Here is a 17750-nt window from a genome sequence, read left to right as displayed (position 1 = left end):
TAGTGAGTTCCAGAACAACCAGAGCTACATAGTAAGATCCTGTCTCAAAAAACAAACAAGAAAGTCAGTGTCATAGTCCAGGCATGGACACACACCTGTACATGGTCCAGGCATAGTGTTAACCTAAATGTGAAATAGTGAAGACTCGTGTGTCCTATGGTGGGAAGTACATGGATTTAAAACGAAGCTAGAACCTGTGATTGGCTGCCGTGGTGGAGACTAAGAACGACATAAGATGCTGACAGCAGCAGAAACAGGGAGGGGAGTTTTTACTTGTAAAGGAAGCTGCCGAGTTTCAGGTGTGGTCATCAAGTCTGAGGCAGCCTAGGACAGCTGGGTGTTAGAGGCCCGAAAGGCCATTGACTGAGCAGCACGGCTGTGAGGGAGCAAGGAGAGAACAGGCAGAGAAGGGAAGTCAGCAGGGAAGCTACTACAGTCTCAGCATGGTAGAGGGAGCACACACAGAAGTCAGAGAGGGAAGCTAGCCTGCAATGGGGCTAGCCTGGGGAGCTGTGCAGTGCGATGGGGCTAGCCTGGGGAGCTGTGCAGTGCAATGGGGCTAGCCTGGGAGTTGTGCAGTGCGATGAGGCTAGCCTGGGAGCTGTGCAGTGCGATGAGGCTAGCCTGGGAGCTGTGCAGTGCGATGAGGCTAGCCTGGGAGTTGTGCAGTGCGATGAGGCTAGCCTGGGAGCTGTGCAGTGCAATGGGGCTAGCCTGGGAGTTGTGCAGTGTGATGGGGTTAGCCTGGGAGTTGTGCAGTGCGATGGGGCTAGCCTGGGAGCTGTGCAGTACGATGAGGCTAGCCTGGGAGCTGTGCAGTGCGATGAGGCTAGCCTGGGAGCTGTGCAGTGCGATGGGGCTAGCCTGGGAGCTGTGCAGTGCGATGGGGCTAGCCTGGGAGCTGTGCAGTGCGATGGGGCTAGCCTGGGAGTTGTGCAGTGCGATGAGGCTAGCCTGGGAGCTGTGCAGTGCGATGGGGCTAGCCTGGGAGCTGTGCAGTGCAGAGTCACTTGCAATAGACTAAGAGCTGGGTGTAGTCGGTCGTGGCTATAATCCCAGCACTTGGAAGACTGAGGCAGGGGTCTGCTGTGAGTTCAAGGATAGCCTAGGCTCTAAAAAGACCTTCTCTGAAGCCGGGCGATGGTGGCACACGCCTTTAATCCCAGCACTCGGGAGGCAGAGGCAGGGGGATCTCTGTGAGTTCGAGACCAGCCTGATCTACAGAGCTAGCTCCAGGACAGGCTCCAAAACCACAGAGAAACCCTGTCTCGGGGAAAAAAAAAAAAGACCTTCTCTGAAGAAAACAGAACGGGGGAGAATTGGCTCAGTGGTTAAGAGTACTTGCTATACAAAACTGAGAACTGGATTTAGAATCTTAGTACCCAAGTAACAAGTCTAGTGTCTGTCACATGCTGTAACTGACGTTAAAGGAGATTGCTCCCTTGTAGCCTGGAAAATTCTAGCTTTGAGGCAACAGGCAGAAAGGACACCTGCTGCCCTCTTCTGGCTGCTGAGTACATGCACAGGCTTACACACTGCATGCTCACACATGTGTACACGTAACACACTGACATATACATATACAGTAGAAGTAAATAGTTTTTTGGTGTTTTTTTTGTTGTTGTTGTTTGTTCGTTTTATTTTGTTTTAAAAGTTTTTAACTTTTCAAGGCAGGGTCTCTCCACACAGCACTGCTCTCCTGTAGACCAGGCTAGTCTAGAAGGCTCTGCCGGAGTTAACAGCTTGTGTCACCACATCCTGCAACCACCCCCAGCAATACACTTCCTCCAGCAAGGCCACGCCTCCCACATACTCCCTGGGGTCCAAGGATCCAGATCTCTGAGCCTATGGGGACCATTCTTATTCAAACCACACAGTTTTAAACGCCTAGTCCCACTTGAGCAGGCTGAGTGCTAGTCCCTGTCTGTAGCTGAGACAGAATGCTACGGCTAAGGCAGATTATAGGAGGGAGCGCGAGAGAGGCCGGGAGGCCTGACACAGGCGTAGCAACACGGCTGAGAGACCACAGCCTCAACCAAAAGCGTGCAGCAGAGAGTGAAGGAATTAAGCCAATGAGGCTGTGAATTTGAGAGAACAAAGAGGCAGGAGCATGAGAGGGACTGGAGGGCGGGGAGGTGATGCAGTTGTAGTTAAATCTCAAAAAACTTGAAGAGAGAAACAGGGCGGAGATGAGTGACCTGAGGCGAGCGTAGTACTTCTGGGGCGCAGTGGGTGAGGTCATTCTCACAGCTGGGACGCACGCGGTGGGTGAGGTCATTCTCACAGCTGGGGCGCACGCGGTGGGTGAGGTCATTCTTACAGCTGGGAGCAAACTTGTTTTTATAAAAAATTTTAAAAATGGCATCCCCCAGCTTCGTCTCCTACCATACTGACTAGACAAGACCTGGGGTCTCCTGGCTGACAGACAGATGACACGGAGGGAAGGAGAACTGTGACGAAAGCGCAGTGGGGTCTGCATGGGAGCCAGGAGCCAGCGCTGCCTGTACATTATTGTCAGATCATGAGGAGAGTTAAATCATGAAATACGGAGCACACCAACCTTTGTGTGTGTGTGTGTGCGCGTGCGCGTGTGTGTTTGTGACTGTGTTCGCATGCATGCAAGTATGCAGGAGAGAAGAGGCATGTTGTACACATACACATAAATTTAAAAATAATAAAAAATAGCCAATTGTTGTGGCGCACTTCTTTAATCCCAGGACGAGGGAGGGCAGGCAGATCTCTGAGTTCAAGGCCAACCTGGTCTACACAGTGAATTCCAAGATAGTCAGAGCTACACAATAGGACCCTCTCTTAGAAAACCAAAAATAAGCTGGCTGGTGGTGGCTCACACTGATCCCAGAGGCAGGGGGATCTCTATGAATTCAAGGCCAGCCTGGTCTACAGAGTGAGTTCCAGAACTGGCTCCGATCCATAGCTACAGAGAAATCCTATCTCAGAAAACCAAAAAAAAAAAAAAAGCCGGGCGATGGTGGTGCACACCTTTAATCCCAGCACTCGGGAGGCAGAGGCAGGCGGATCTCTGTGAGTTCGAGACCAGCCTGGTCTACAGAGCTAGTTCCAGGACAGGCTCCAAAGCCACAGAGAAACCCTGTCTCGGGGAAAAAAAAAAAAAAGGAAAAGGAAAAAAGAAAGAAGGGGGCTGGAGAGATGGCTCATGGCTCAGAGGTTAAGAGCACTGGCTGAGTTCAATTCCCAACAACCACATGGTGGCTCACAACCATCTGTAATGAGATCTGGTGCCCTCTTCTGACCTGCAGACATCCACGCAGACAGAATACTGTATACATAATAAATAAATCTTAAAAAAAAAAAAAAAGAAAGAAAACCAGGCTGGGTAGCACATACCTGTAATCCCAGCTACTTATAAAGGTGAGGCAGGAGGATCAAGAGTGCAGGAGCCTGGGCCCTAGAGCGCATTCAAAGTCAGAGGGAGTAATTTAGACCTTGAGTTCAGAGTGGAACAGTCGCCAGCAGTAGTCAGGCAGGCCCTTGGGTTTAATCTTTCTGAACACAGGAGAAGAAAAAGAACAGAGGGAGGGAGACACAGTTTAAAGATTAGATTCATTTTTGTTATTCTGTTTTGTTCAGGCTAGTATTAAGTTGAATTTGCAGATCCTAATTTCTTGTCACCTAAAACTAACATTGTACAAAGTATGGCTTCACCAGAAGGCAGGCTTAAGAGCAGTGCACACTCTACACAGAAAAGAAGTGTATGTTGACGTTGACAGGCATCGGGTCAGACCTGGTGTTTGAACTGTGTACAGACCCCACCCGGGAACTGCTAAGAAGAATCCTGTCCTGGGCTGGGCATGGCGGCACAGGCCTTTAATCTGCGCTCAGGGGCAGGGGCAGTCAGAACTCTGAGTTTGAGACCAGTCTACAGATCCAGTTCCAGGACAGCCAGGACTACACAAAGAAACTCTGTCTTGAAAAATAAAAATAAATAAATAAAAGATAATTTCCCAGCTGAGTGCAACTCTTGGGAGGCAGGTGGATCTCTGTGAATTTGGGGCCAGCCTGGTCTACAGAGTGAGTTCCAGGACTACACAGAGAAGCTGTTTTTTGAAAAAAAAAAAAAAAGAAAAGAAAAAAGAAAGAAAGAAAGAAAGAAAAGGAAGAAATATCATTTTCCATTCATTTCCTGCTCGTGAGGTAAAGCAGGGTTGGTCCATTGTAGCTGAGATGAAGCAAGTGCTCCCCCTCCTCTGCACGGCTGTGAGAGCAGGAAGTCAGGATGCTTGAGATGGGCCAGTGCACTGATTTAGTCCTTTAAGATACTGGGAGCATCGTGGTTTTGTTTTAGAAAAAACAATTGGCATGTGTGGTAGTACATGCATTTAATGTCACTCTCCAGGTGGAAACAGATCTCTCTGTGACGTCCCAGCCAGCCTGATCTACACAGTGAGTGTCAGGTCAACCAGGGCTGCATAGTGAGACCCTGCCCCCACCAAAGAGGAAGGGAGAGAGAGAAAAAAAAATTCCATGATATACTCAGAAACTCTCCCATTTTGATAGAAGAATGTTTTTAGAATGTTCTTTCTGTAATAGTTAACCCGAAAGTGACACCAAGCAGGCATTAAGAAATTTGGTTGATGGGGCTGGAGAGATGACTCAGAGGTTAAGAGCTTTGCCTGCTCTTCCAAAAGTCCTGAGTTCAATTCCCAGCACCCACATGGTGGCTCACAACCATCTGTAATGGGATCTGGTGCCCTCTTCTGGCCTGCAGCATACACACAGACAGAATATTGTATACATAATAAATAAATAAATATTTTAAAAAATTTGGTTGATGGGGCTGGAGAGATGGCTCAGTGGTTAAGAGCTTTGCCTGCTCTTCCAAAAGTCCTGAGTTCAATTCCCAGCACCCACATGTTCTCATCTGTAATGAGATTTGGTGCCCTCTTCTGGCCCACAGGGATACATACATGCAGGCAGAACACTGAATACATAATAAATAAATAAATCTTAAAGAGAGAGAGAGAAAGAAAAGAAAGAAATTTGGTTGAGGCTGGGCGGTATGGCACACGCCTTTAATCCCAGCGCTCAGGAGGCAGAGGCAGGTGGATCTCTGTGAGTTCGAGACCAGCCTGGTCTACAACAGCTAGCTCCAAGACAGGCTTCAAAGCTACAGAGAAACCTTGTCTCAAAAAACCAAAAAAAAAAAAAGAAAGAAAGAAAGAAAGAAAGAAAGAAAGAAAGAAAGAAAAATTTGGTTGACCTGAGTTGGGGTCCCCTAGGCAGCATGTGACTGGTGACTGGCACTCCCTGTAACTTCATCTGAGGTATATGACGCCTGAAACTCACAGGGTTCCGCCTGCCTCTCCCTCTTGCTCAGATTAAAGGCGTTCAGTACCTCAAATTGCTTGTTTGGCATTTTAAAGTAATCTATTGGGACGGGAAAGATGGCTCAACAGTTAAAAGCAGTTGTTGCTCTTGTAAAGGCCCCAGGTTCAGTTCACAGCCCCTGCATGGTGGCTCACAACCATCCATAACTCCAGTTCCAAAGGGTCTGATGTCTTCTGGCCTCTTTGGCCACTAGGTACACATGTGGTGCACAACACATGCACACAGCAGAGCCCTCTTCCACATTAAATACATCTCAACACATGCACACAGCAGAGCCCTCTTCCACATTAAATACATCTCAACACATGCACACAGCAGAGCCCTCTTCCACATTAAATACATCTCAAGAAAGAAGCAATCTCTTTCTACTTTTAACAGCGAAACTAACATTTTTCTTGGTTCTTTGGTCTACAGGCTCAGAAAAAGTGTTTGAACCAGACCTCCCCCATTCCCTCGTCCAAGACCACAGATGGCTTGAGGCCAATGCAGATCCCTGGGCTCTCAAGCACAGCACTGCCAGGTCAGGAGCCTTTGCGAAAGTTTGCCGGAGTCTGTCCCATCCTCCCAGTGCCTGAAACATGAGCTGCTGCCTCCCTCTGTCTTCACAGAGTCTTTCTTCTGAGTCTCCCTGAACTGGAATTTGCCCTGTCATCCCCTTCCTCTGTCCCCTCCCACCCAAAGCGAAGGGCGCTTCTGAGAAGGGAGAGCTCTGGGTTTGATGAGCAAGACACACAGAACCTTGTCATTAGCCCCATGTCGCGATGTGCATGCGTGTTCAGAAGCCCCACCCCCAAACTGGAGACCTGTAGGTTGCATCCTGTCTTATGGTGCTTAACCGTAGCTGCTCCACTCCTCTCGTGCTAAGGCAAAGCAGCCTTTGCCCACAGCTGTGCGCATAGTAACCGTTCTTGCCAGCTCAGTGCATAATCAAATATAGGAGCTTGAGCATCCTTCAGAATCCCCTCTGGGCCTCCTTCCTGCAGGTGTAATTTGGAGTTCTGAAGTACTGACTGCAGGCTGAGGCCTCGTTCTCAGACCACAGACACTGGGAACTACATATGCATGTGCAGTTCTGTTTATTCTCGTAGATTAAGTTGCTCTATTGATTCCTACTCAGAGTTGAATAGCACCTATCTCTGCCTCCATAGCTGATAGATCAGAGTGTCCTGCTCCCTTCCTCCCCACAGGTTTTATCAAGAAATCCCTTTTAGGCTGGGGGTGGTGTCCACACCTCTAATCCCAGCACTCTGGAGGCAGAAGCAGGGTAATCACTGCACAGTCAAGACCAGTCTGGTCTACTTAGCAAGTTTCAGGTCAGCCAGGGCTATAAAGTGAGACCTTGCCTCAAAATAAGAAAAAAGAAAGAAGAAAGAAGCCCTTTCATGCACATGCTGGACCTGACTGTCCTCTGCGTTCATCCTAATAGGACAGGATTCTGGAAGCAAAATGATGCCAGCATCCTTGGGGACTACACAGCCACAGCAGGAAAACTCGGTTGGATCATCCCCTAGCCAGACGACTGTGCAGGTAGGCGACCTTCTGGTGTTTGCGTGCCCTCGCGGCTTTAAAGGAATGAGTGTACAGTCTCCAGAGGCACTGTGCACACAGCTAGTCTCCAAGTGCTGCAACACCACACTGAAGGTTTCCCAGGAGGCCAGGCTGGCCACATTCATGTTTCCAGAATGAATCTTTCTTAGCTGTTCCTGACATGTTGCCGGTGCCTCATGAATCCACCATAGTCAAGGCCCTGGAGTGTGTGCAAGGCCCTGGGATTGATCTTCAGAAGTGCTGCATGCACGCCCACACACACACACACCGGCAGCCAACATATGCTAGACACTTAAAAAGCTGCACTTGTAGGGTTGGGATTGTAGTTCTTTTGTCATTCATGGGACAAAATACTTGACAAAGCAACTTAAGGGTGGAAGGGGTTTGGGGCTCACACTTTGAAAGCACAGTCCCTTGGGGAAGAATGTCGTCGTAGCGGAGTGTAAAGGAGTGTGAAAGAGTTGTTTCTGCGGTCAGGAAACAGGGCGATTGCTGGTGCTCGGCTCCCGTCCTCCTCATTCATCCAGAACCCTAGGCCATGGGGCAGGGCCTGCCCTCACACCTCAGCCCGGTCTCCTCACTCCCTCCCACATGTGCCGAGAGGTTTCTTTCCAGAGGGATGTTAGATCCTCTCCAGTTAACAGTTGAGAGTGACCATTACAGGGATGTCACTCAGTAGCTAGCGTTTGCACAAGGGCCCCAACACTGCACAGAGGGGAAATCACAACAGTCTTGTCAGAGGTGGTTCTGTCCCCACAAATCTATGAGTTCCAGGGCAGCCAGGGTTCATAGCAAGACTCAGAAACCAAGCAAAGTGGGTCTGTTCATGGCGAACATGGAGATTTGTTTTGTTCTGTTTGTATATGAGGATCAACTATGAATCCGTGAAACAGCTGTTTCCCTGGTCCTTTGACTCATCTTGTACCTGTAAATCTCAAGGCTTTTCAAACTACTGGTCTCATGAAGGAAGGGAAGCTGTTTTGTGTCTAGCTCTCTAAGGCCTTGGTTTATTCCCCAAAGCTGCTGGAAGCTGCTGTGCTGTACAGCTTCCTGTAGACTTAGCCCTGGTGCTCTTGGCTACAAAGAAGCTGGCCACGCTGGCTTGTTTGGGTTTTTAGCAGGACACATTTCAAAGTCTTATTTGTTGATAGATAACAGGAAGCTCTTGGAGCACAACAGCCTTGATCTCTAGATCTGTTTTGTGACTTTTCCTGTGGTTTATTTTAGGTGGATGGTCATTCAGGACAGAAGAGGCCCGCCACCAAACAGCTGACTAAAGGAGCTTTGTAAGTCATGCTTCTAAAGGAAAACTTCTCGGGTTTTCTCAGGGTATCTTAGGGTCCCTTGTTTTCTCTAAATACACCCCCACACCCTACTATAATGGTGAGTCTGTTATTGTTAGCCTTTCTAAATGGGCTTTGAAGGACTCACACCTTGAATCCCAGCATGTGGTCTCTGGGTTTCTGTAAGTTAAAGGCCAACCTGGTCTCCACAGTGAGCTCTAGACCAGCCTGGTCCTCACAGTGAGCTCTAGACCAGCCTGGTCCTCACAGTGAGAGCTGGAGAGATCAAAGTGCTTGCTCTGCAAGCATGAAGATGAGGGTTCACTCTCTGACCCGTGTAAACCAAGCCAGTCACAGCAGCCAGCCCTCTGATCCCAGACTGGGAGGCAAAGCCAGGTGGACCCCTGGGAATCTCTGGCTGGCCAGCTTAGCCTGCTTAGCCAGCTGTTGGCAACTGAGAGAACCAGTCTCAAAAAGGCAAGGTCAGGGCCCCATGAGATGTCTCAGCAAGGGAAAGGTGCTTGTCACCACACCTGGTGGTCTGAGTTTGGTCTCTAGAGCCCACACAGCAGAAAGAGAGATGTGAGGTTGTCCTCTGACCTCTGCCTGTGTGCCTGGATGCGTGTGCACACTTACACCAGGGGGTGGGGCATGTTGATTACTTTGAAAATCATTTCCTACAGTTTGCTTTCGTCAGAGTCAGTAAACAGATCAGATGAAGTACACTGTTTGCTCTTTTTGCTCTGAGCAACCGCACTCTGATCCTGGTGCACACGTTGTGTTTCTGAGGTTAGGGTCATAGAAATAGTGTACAGGATACAGGTGAAGAAAATGCATAGCCACTGTACTATAGAAATGGCTTTGCTGCCGGGCAGTGGTGGCGCATGCCTTTAATCCCAGCACTCGGGAGGCAGAGGCAGGTGGATCTCTGTGACTTCAAGGCCAGCCTGATCTGTAAGAGCTAGTTCCAGGACAGCTAAGGCTGTTACACAGAGAAATACTGTCTTGGGATAAAAAAAAAAGAAAAGGAAGGAAGGAAGGAAGGAAGGAAGGAAAGAACTAGCATTGCTAATAAATGGTTTGACTAATGCTCTCCTGATGTGACCTCACCTGAACCCGCTGTCTCCTCTGAAAGCATCCTCCAACAGTTGCAGAGGGACCAAGCCCATGCCGTGACCCCTGACAAAAGCCAGTTCCAATCACTAAGTGACACAGTGCAGAGACTGCTGTCCTACCACGTGTGCCAGGGCTCCATGCCCACGGAGGAAGACCTGCGGAAAGGTGAGCCGCCGCTGCCCACCCACAGCACCCCTGTCGGTAGCCCAGTGGCTCTTGCCACGGTGTAGCTTGTTTGCTGTGTACTCAGTGCCCCAGCCCCTGGGTAGGGCTGTGACTGGTCCAAAGGGGCGCACGGTGAGGCTGCTGGCTATAAATGAGGTGGCTTTCTTCCAGGTACTTTGCAGTGCACATGAACTTGACTCTTGCCGTTGTACCAGGCCCAAGAATTAGTTACTTCCCTGAGGTCCCAAAGCAAATCTAAGTCATTGTATGGGTTTCAGGAAACTGACAAGGTTGGGGACAGGGCCCCTTCTCCAACCCAAGAACCCCACTCATTCTGGCCTGTACCTGTTGTCTTTCTAAGTCCAATTGCAGGGATTTGGTAGCACCCCACTTTCCCTCCCCCTGCCAACTCTCCATGACATCGTCTTCCTCCACTGCCACTGGTTTGGATCCAGGGCTTCTGACCTCAGAGTAAGATTCTGTCTCCAGACCCACTGGGGCTTCCGGGGAGGTCTGATGAGTGGCTTCCTGCTCAGCAGTAAAAAACTGTGAAGATTCTGAGACAGAAGGAATTGGAAAATGGGACATTTCTTGAGACTAAAAGTCAAAACCCAGAGCCACAGATCATGACCTGCAAGGGGTCATGGACTGGTTTGTGTCCCTCCCAGCCAGACAGATGGACTTTATTTATCCATCATTCTGTCCACCCTGCTTCTGAGAAGGGACAGAGCTGAGGGAACCAGTTCGTCGGCTCTGTGCAGTGCCCTTCCTTCCTGGGCTTCTTAGAGCAGTGGTAATAAGCTGTTGGTTTCCCGGGCTGTGTTAGCCTGAGTTCCTCACTGCACAGTGCAGGATGCGTGAGCAGAGAAGGCTAATCCAAGGGGGGTATCTGTAGCACGTCCTTGCTGCGGGTGGGTAGGCTGTGAGAATGAGTCCATGCCGCCAGTCTCAGGAAAACAGACCAGTCTCTCTTACTATGTTTTTCTCTTTTCAATTTTTCTTTTTTAAAGTGGACAATGAATTTGAAGAAGTTGCCACTCAGCTCCTCAAAAGGACCCAAGCGATGCTGAACAAATACCGATTCCTGCTCCTAGAAGACGCCATGGTAAAAGTGTGCTCCCAGCATGGCTGCCTGAGTGGGTCTGCCAGGCCAAGGCGCAGAGAGAGGGTTCAGGGACTTCCACACCCAGAGCATAGTTTATAAAGCAGGGATGTGTGAGGTTGGAGGACAACTTCCCAGTTAGCCATCACTGAGGGTGACAGTGGCAGAAGCCACCAACAACCATTTCTGATTTTAGAGACAGAGAGAGAGAGAGACTTAGTCTGAGCCATCTTAATAAGACTGCCTCACCAGGCACACTTTTAATCCCAACTCTCAGAGGCAGAGGCAGGCAGATCTCTGTGAGTTTGAAGCTGGCCAGGCTTACAAATTGAAACCCTAGCTCTAAAAACCAGGTCTAGCCAGGTGGTAGGGGTGGATCTCTGCCAGTTCCAGGACAGCCAGGGCTACACAGAGAAACCCTGTCTCCGGGGGGAAGGGAGGAAGCTGAGGCAGGATGATCACCCCAAGTTTGAGGCTAGCCTAGGCTACATGGGACCTTGTCTTCAAACAGCAGCAAATGTGGAGCACCAAACTCACTTCTTGGTGCTTCATTCCCTTGATCAAAGCACCCAAAGTGACTGGCTCTCTCCTCCTCAGAGAATCAACCCCTCTGCCGAGACTGTGATGATCGACAGGATGTTCAACCAGGAGGAAAGAGCTTCTCTCTCTCGGGACAAGCGTCTGGCGCTCGTGGATCCTGGTAAGAAACATGGGGTTGGGGGAGGCTAATAGTCCCTGAGCAGTGTGGCCTTTGGGGGTCTGAGTGACTCAACCTGCGGTGAATTCTGGGAAGGGAAAACCAACAGTTAATTTTTTTTGATGGTTTCCCCTATTAAACTTCAAAACCTGTTCTAGTCTTTGAGAGCTAAATTAAACCAGAGGCTTCTCCGCCTGTAAGGGAATGAAAGGCACAGTTAGGAAACCATCAGTGAGACAGGGCCCCGGGCCCGAGCCAGAAGCCCTAGTGCCCCACGCAGAGACTTTTCTCTGTCCCACCTCCTACATGCAGTCCAGAGTTTCCCCAAACCTGAGCTCCCCTCACCACCTCGTTCTTGCTTTTGTTTGCTGAGACAAGGTCTCATTGTGTAGCTCTGGCTGTCCTGGAACTCACTGTATAGTCCAAGCTGGCCTCAAGCTCACAGGGTCTATGTCTGCTGAGGTTAAAGGTGTGAGCCATTACACCCAGCTTCAAATCTGTCCTTTTTAAATTAGATTTAATTTTTTTCTCTTTTTCAGGATTTTATTTTTATTTTTAATTAGGGAGTGGGGCATGTATGTTTATGTTATGCAAGTGCGGGTATACTCAGAGGCCAGAAATGGTGTTGGATTTTTTGGGGTTGGAGTCAGAAACAGTATGACCTCCCCTGAGACAGCTGCTGGGAAACGAACTCAGGTCCTCTGGAAGAGCAGTACACACTCTTACCTACTGAGCCATCTTTCCAGACCCTTAATTTTCAGTTGTGTTTATGTGTGTGCCTGTGTGGATATGTGCACTTGAGTTATAAGGTGCCTGGAGGCCAGAGGTGTTGGGTCCCTGGAGCAGGAGTTACAGGCAGTTGTGATCCACCAAACATGGCTTCAGGAAAATGTACTCGGGTCCTCTGACCAGTAGTACATGGTCTTAACTGCTGAGCCGTATCTCCAGCCCACTCCTCTTTTTAAAGACAGGAGCCTCGCTAATATGTAGTCCTAGCTAGCTTGGGATTCACTTTGTTGATCACACTGGCCCCAAACTCCCAGCAATGGGAGGTGTAGGCAGGCAGAAAGATTACAAATTTTTAGCCACCTTGGGCTATGAGTGAAACTTTGTCTCAAACAAAAAGTACTGAGAGAGGAGGGTCCCAAAGGAAGAGAACTCCATCCTCCTGCCTCTGCCTCTGCCTCTGCCTCCATGTGCTGGGATTATAGGACCATACTACCACACTCCGCTCAAAAGCATTTTAAAATAGACCAAAAAGTCTGGGCAGTGGTGGTGCACACCTTTAACCCCAGTACTTGGAGGCAGAGGCAGGGGGATCTCTGAGTTCGAGGTCACCCTGGTCTATAAAGTGAGTTCTAGAAGAGATAGGACATAGAGAATCCCTGTCTCAAAATAAAATAAATAGAACAAGCAGTTTTCTTTTTTTAAGTTTATTTTTTAAGTTTAATTTTTCTGGTTATAGAAGTAATGTATTGTCTCTCTTTTTTAATGGTTTATTTAACTCATTTTATGTGCATTGGTGTGAAGGTGTCAGATCCCCTGGGACTGGATCTTCAGACAGTTGTGAGCTGCCATGTGGGTGCTGGGAATCGAACCCGGGTCCTCTGGAAGAGCAGTCAGTGCTCTTAACCACTGAGCCATCTCTCCAGCCCCACAAGCAGTTTTCTTTTTCTTTTTCAAAACACATTATTGTGAATATTTATGTATGGCTGTGTGGCTAGACACACCCAGGACATAGCGCCCGTGTGGGGTCACAGGAGAGCTTTTGGGTGTCACTTCTCTCCGTTCTCTGTGAGATCCATGGTTGGACTCGGGATGGCAGGTGTGCGACAAATACTTCAGCCTCTGAGCCGTCTCACCAGCCTGAGCTCTAACACTTTGTTCTGCCTTGCTTAGGTGCCCAAGTTGATCTCAAGTTCATGTGTCTAAAGCGATGCTCCTGCCTCAGTCCCGAGTAGCTGAGATTCGAAACTGCAAATCATAAACACCATAGTCCATGAAACATAAGTGTTTATACCATCTATAAAAGTTATTTGAGAATCACATGCTGGGCTGGAAAGATGGATCAGTGGTTAAGAACACTGTCTGCTCTTCCAAAGGACCCAGGTTCAATTCCCAGCAACCACATGGTGGCTCACAACCATCTGTAATGAGGTCTGGTGCCCTCTTCTGGCCTGCAGGCATACACACAGACAGAATATATGTATTATAAACAAATATCTTTTTAAAAAAAAATTTAAAAAATCAGTTAACAAAAGAAAAATGGAGGATAGGCGTGTGGCTCTCTTGGTAAATAGAGGACCTCCTTTGCATGCACAAAACCCAGGTTAAGCTTCCCACATGGAAGCTGGCCCCATAGCCTTGGCTACTTTGAGAAGATGCCCCTCATTAGATTGTTTCTGCGTGTTTCTGTGAAGTGGTCCTGTGGGGTGTGCTGGTGGGAGGATGAGCAGAGGGGAAGAGGCGCGGCCTAGGGGTTGATTAGGAGGGTTTGACATGGGCTGGTCCTCACTCTGACCATTTCATCTCTCTCTGCTCTCATTTCCAGAGGGTTTTCAGGCCGATTTCTGTTGTTCCTTCAAACTTGACGAGGCTGTACCTGAGACACCACTTGACAGGAGTGACCAGCATCGCAGCAAAACCAGCTCGCTCCATCAGGCGCCCAGGGCCCAAAGCAGAGACCGAGCCAAGCCAGGCATGGCAGAAGCAACGAATCATGACCAGTTTCATCTAGTGCCTAACCACATCGTGGTCTCTGCGGAGGGAAACGTTTTGAAAAAGTCGGAAGGCCACGGTAGAACACTGAAATATGACAGAGGGAGCTTAGGCCAATACCGGGGTGTACCTGAGGACAAGGGCAGCCGGAGGGACCCTGCCAATGCCAGCGGGTGCTCTCCAGGCCCCGATGGCCACCGCAAGACTATGGCCAGGCCGGATCATGACGCCGAGAGCAAGCTCCCGGGCATCCTGGCCAGCTCGCACCTGGAGATGCCGTGCCTCGACTCCTTCCAGGACAAAACCCTGAGGAATTCCCCAAAGAATGAGGTTTTACACACAGACATCATGAAAGGGTCGGGTGAGCCCCAGCCGGATCTCCAGCTCACCAAGAGCCTAGAGAAAACCTTTAAGAACATTCTGGAGCTCAAGAAGGCGGGGCGGCCACAGAGTGACCCCGCAGCCAGCGGCGCCGTGGACCTTGACTTCCCCAGCTTTTCTCCAATGGCTTCGCAAGAAAACTGCCTGGAAAAGTTCATGCCGGACCACAGTGAAGGCGTCGTGGAGACGGACTCCATTTTAGAAGCAGCTGTAAATAGTATCCTTGAGTGTTAGTAGCAGCCGCCCTCCCCGACCCCGGACCAGTTACATTCGCTCCCAGCAAAGCCAATGGAAACATCTCCTGTCTCCAGCCTGCTTGGTCCTCCGTCACAGGTTATTCTTTCTAATCTCCACCCTGTTCTTTTGAAGAGCAATACACGTCGTCGTGGCTGCAGGGAGACCCTCAGTCAACCCATCTCGCTAGAAAGCAGTCCGATAGGCACCACACATTTCAAGTGTTCCGAAAGCGTTTATGGCCATTGTTGTTCGTTTGTTTCGTGGTTTGTTTGTTTTTAGCGCTGTCACTCGACGAGACCACAGTACACTTGACCCTGGGTAAAATTTTGACAATCATAGGTCATTTCAAAAGAACAGACTTATTAAAGAAAAATCAAACAGGACTTATAGAAGCTACTTTTTTACAGAATTCTCACTGCAGCTTCAAACTAGTGGTTTTGTTTTTGTTTGCGGGAAAGGGTATTTGTGAAGGGAAGTCGGCATGACTTTCCCCAGGGCTCAGTGCTCTCTGAGCAGTGGGTAGCCAGTTGCTCTGCCTGGAACCCCACAGCCCTGGCCCAGACGTCCATAGCATCTACGCAGACCGTTTGTAGGCCTGCCTTCCCTGCCGAACAGCCGAGTGTTTACGTCACGCTGCTGCTGAGGAAGCAAAACTTTGTTTTTCTTTTTTAATTTTAGCGTGTCCATGTTGAATTGTGTCTGAGAACGCTCTGTTCTTAGCCCCAGGTATGCAGCTTGAAAGTCCACCCAAGCTCAGTAGGGAACACCGGGAACCAGTTCAAGGACAGCGGCTAGGGAGGCTGCTGGAGCCGCCAGGGTCAGTGTGCAACTTAAAAGAATTTTGCATTTTATAATCGGGTGAAGTCAACGCACCCTGTGCTTTTGATTGTTGCTGAATTCTGTTTTGCTTAACCTTTGTCTCCCTGCCCTCAGCAAACAGCCCAGCAGTGAGTGCTGTCACTGGAAACTGCTTCCTTTATCAGTTTAGACTTTGGGAGGGGACTTTAGCCTTGTTTGTGCTTCCTGTTTCTGAGACCAGTAGTCAACACTGGCATTGATCATTCCCAGCACAGAAAACCGAGGGAGGGCAGCAGCCAGATGTCACCACCAGAAAGAGGGGGACCCCCACGGGTGGCCCATGTTTGAGTTAGCAAGCCTTCCTCTTTATTTATGTCCTTTCTGGGGAAGGTTGCCCAGTTTTCTCTCCTTGTGGGCCTGGCCCAGGGCCCAGTGTTTCTGATACTTCTTGCATTCTTTACATCATGGAAACCATTGCCGAGAAAGCCAGGTCATGGTGCTCCTGCCACCCCGCCCACCTGTTTGACCCTCTGGGATCTGGAGTTTGTTTGTGTTTTTGTGAAGGTTTGCTCCCTCTGTTTGTCCCCCTGGCTGTAGAAATGCGTCCATTGGTTTCTACTTCACTAGATCCTAGAATGGAGTGGCCCCTACAGTCATCATGTTGAGCGTTTCTTTTCCAGATTGGCCTGTAATGGAAAGGAAGGCTTCTGATTTTTTCTTTTCAAACAGCAGAGCAAAAATCTAGGCATGTTGGCACACACCTGTAATCCCAGCAGTCAGGTGGCTGAACCAAGAGAGTCAGGAGTTCAAGGCCAGCTTGGGCTACATAAGTCACCCTGTCTTAAAATCAAAACAAAAGAAACTGAGCAACAGCAGACTGTGTGTCCCTTCCACCCCACTGTCCACTACAGGAAGAAGCCCTGTGAGACAGCCAGTCTTCAGCAGAGCAGTGTCCTTCTCCCAGTCCACGGCCCAGCCAATCGAATAGGAGAATCTGGGCTGTCTTAGAGTTACCTTTTTTCCTGATTTGTGCCAATGTCCAAGTTGCTGACTTCCCTCCTGTATTATAACACGTTAGAAAGATGAGTTGTTTGCCAGTTAGATTCTGTTTGGGCCACCCTGGGCTAACAGCCTGCCCTTATCCCTCTGATGTCACAGACTCTTCTCATAGCCTCCTGGTTGCCTAAGTCACGATGGCCCCTGGATGCCTGCACATGGCTACAATGAATTACAGTAATTATTGCAAATCAGTGGAATTCTTGAGACGAGCAAAGTCTCGTGTATATTTGTTACCTCTTTCTTCCTCCCGACCCCCAGCTTTTCTCTCTGTCAAATCGCAGGGCTTCTGAGCCCTCACATTGCTCCCACAATGGAAAGCCTAACGTACCAAAATGAAACTTGTAAATTTTGTGTCCTTATATGTAAGTTCGCTTTCACGGAGAAAAGACTCGAGATAATGGCAGATGAAGATTATAGAATGTGTTTTACCCTGTGATTAGGTTCCACCACGTGGGTCATAGCTCGTGTATGAGCCCCCTCTGGTGAAGGCACGCACCCTGCCTCAGTGGCCAGCCCTTGGTGGTTCAGGTTCATTAGTCAGTTGAGTCGTCGCGCTCAGTAACAAAAATCACCTTTTCTTCCCTTTGTTATTAATCTGTTTGTTGTTGTGGCAAAGTATGGATTTGTTATTACGCATTGATTTTCTGTGTCCTTAAGTACTGCCTAAAGATGAAGCAAAATTGGAACTGGCAATTACGAGAAGGAAATCCTTTAGCTCTGCAGAACTTAGTAGACTCTGTTAGGTTAGGGAGGCCTCACAGGCTGGCTGGCTCAGAGGACGGTCACTCGCTGTCAGTGTGGTGTGGGCTTTATTTGCTTAAATACCTTCATTTGTATAGTACGTCTCACTTGAAATTGCTTTGTATACATTTTGTAAAAATATTTATAAAACGTTTTGTAAAAAAAAAAAGTATAACAAATTGCAGTTTATTTTGTTATGTTGGATAAATACTGTTAAAGCAGTCAGTACCTATATTGTTAATCCATGGTTAGGAAATGTTCAGTTGGAGATCACAAAATGAAACAAGCATTGCAATACAGCCAAAGATTTGGGAAAATGTGTAACTGTGATTGTCGTGATTTTGCTGCAACTAGGAACGGCTCCTGTTCCCAGAAGAGGGTAAGTGTCCAGTGGGAATTCTGTGTATGTTTAACATGATCGAAAAAGCCTGCGGAGAGAGGACAGGATCTCAGCTGGTCTCTTCTCCACAGATTAAACACACTTGGCAAGTGAAGTTGGTCACGTACTGTGTGGTTACAGTCTACCCTGAGGTCATGT

The 17750-nt window shown here is 48.8% G+C and overlaps 1 protein-coding gene across 3 annotated transcripts in view; it reads left to right on the top strand.

The window, feature by feature from the left end:
• The window catches only part of Bicral (BRD4 interacting chromatin remodeling complex associated protein like), a 99274-nt gene extending 81745 nt beyond the window's left edge, over nucleotides 1–17529 (top strand). For all 3 annotated transcript variants that reach the window (XM_041655290.1, XM_041655289.1, XM_041655291.1), the window contains 7 exons: nucleotides 5782–5887; nucleotides 6794–6894; nucleotides 8143–8201; nucleotides 9334–9479; nucleotides 10490–10584; nucleotides 11179–11281; nucleotides 13830–17529. In XM_041655290.1, the coding sequence (XP_041511224.1) occupies nucleotides 5782–5887; nucleotides 6794–6894; nucleotides 8143–8201; nucleotides 9334–9479; nucleotides 10490–10584; nucleotides 11179–11281; nucleotides 13830–14611 (1392 nt within the window). In that variant the 3' untranslated portion in view covers nucleotides 14612–17529. The remainder of the gene's footprint in view (nucleotides 1–5781; nucleotides 5888–6793; nucleotides 6895–8142; nucleotides 8202–9333; nucleotides 9480–10489; nucleotides 10585–11178; nucleotides 11282–13829) is intronic.
• The last annotated feature ends 221 nt before the right edge of the window (nucleotides 17530–17750 follow it).

The sequence above is a fragment of the Microtus oregoni genome, unplaced genomic scaffold (genome assembly GCF_018167655.1).
Source record: "Microtus oregoni isolate MIOR12 unplaced genomic scaffold, Mior012 000007F_ref0000211, whole genome shotgun sequence".
Classification (NCBI taxonomy): domain Eukaryota; kingdom Metazoa; phylum Chordata; class Mammalia; order Rodentia; family Cricetidae; genus Microtus; species Microtus oregoni.
This window is presented reverse-complemented; position numbering and strand designations above follow the sequence as displayed.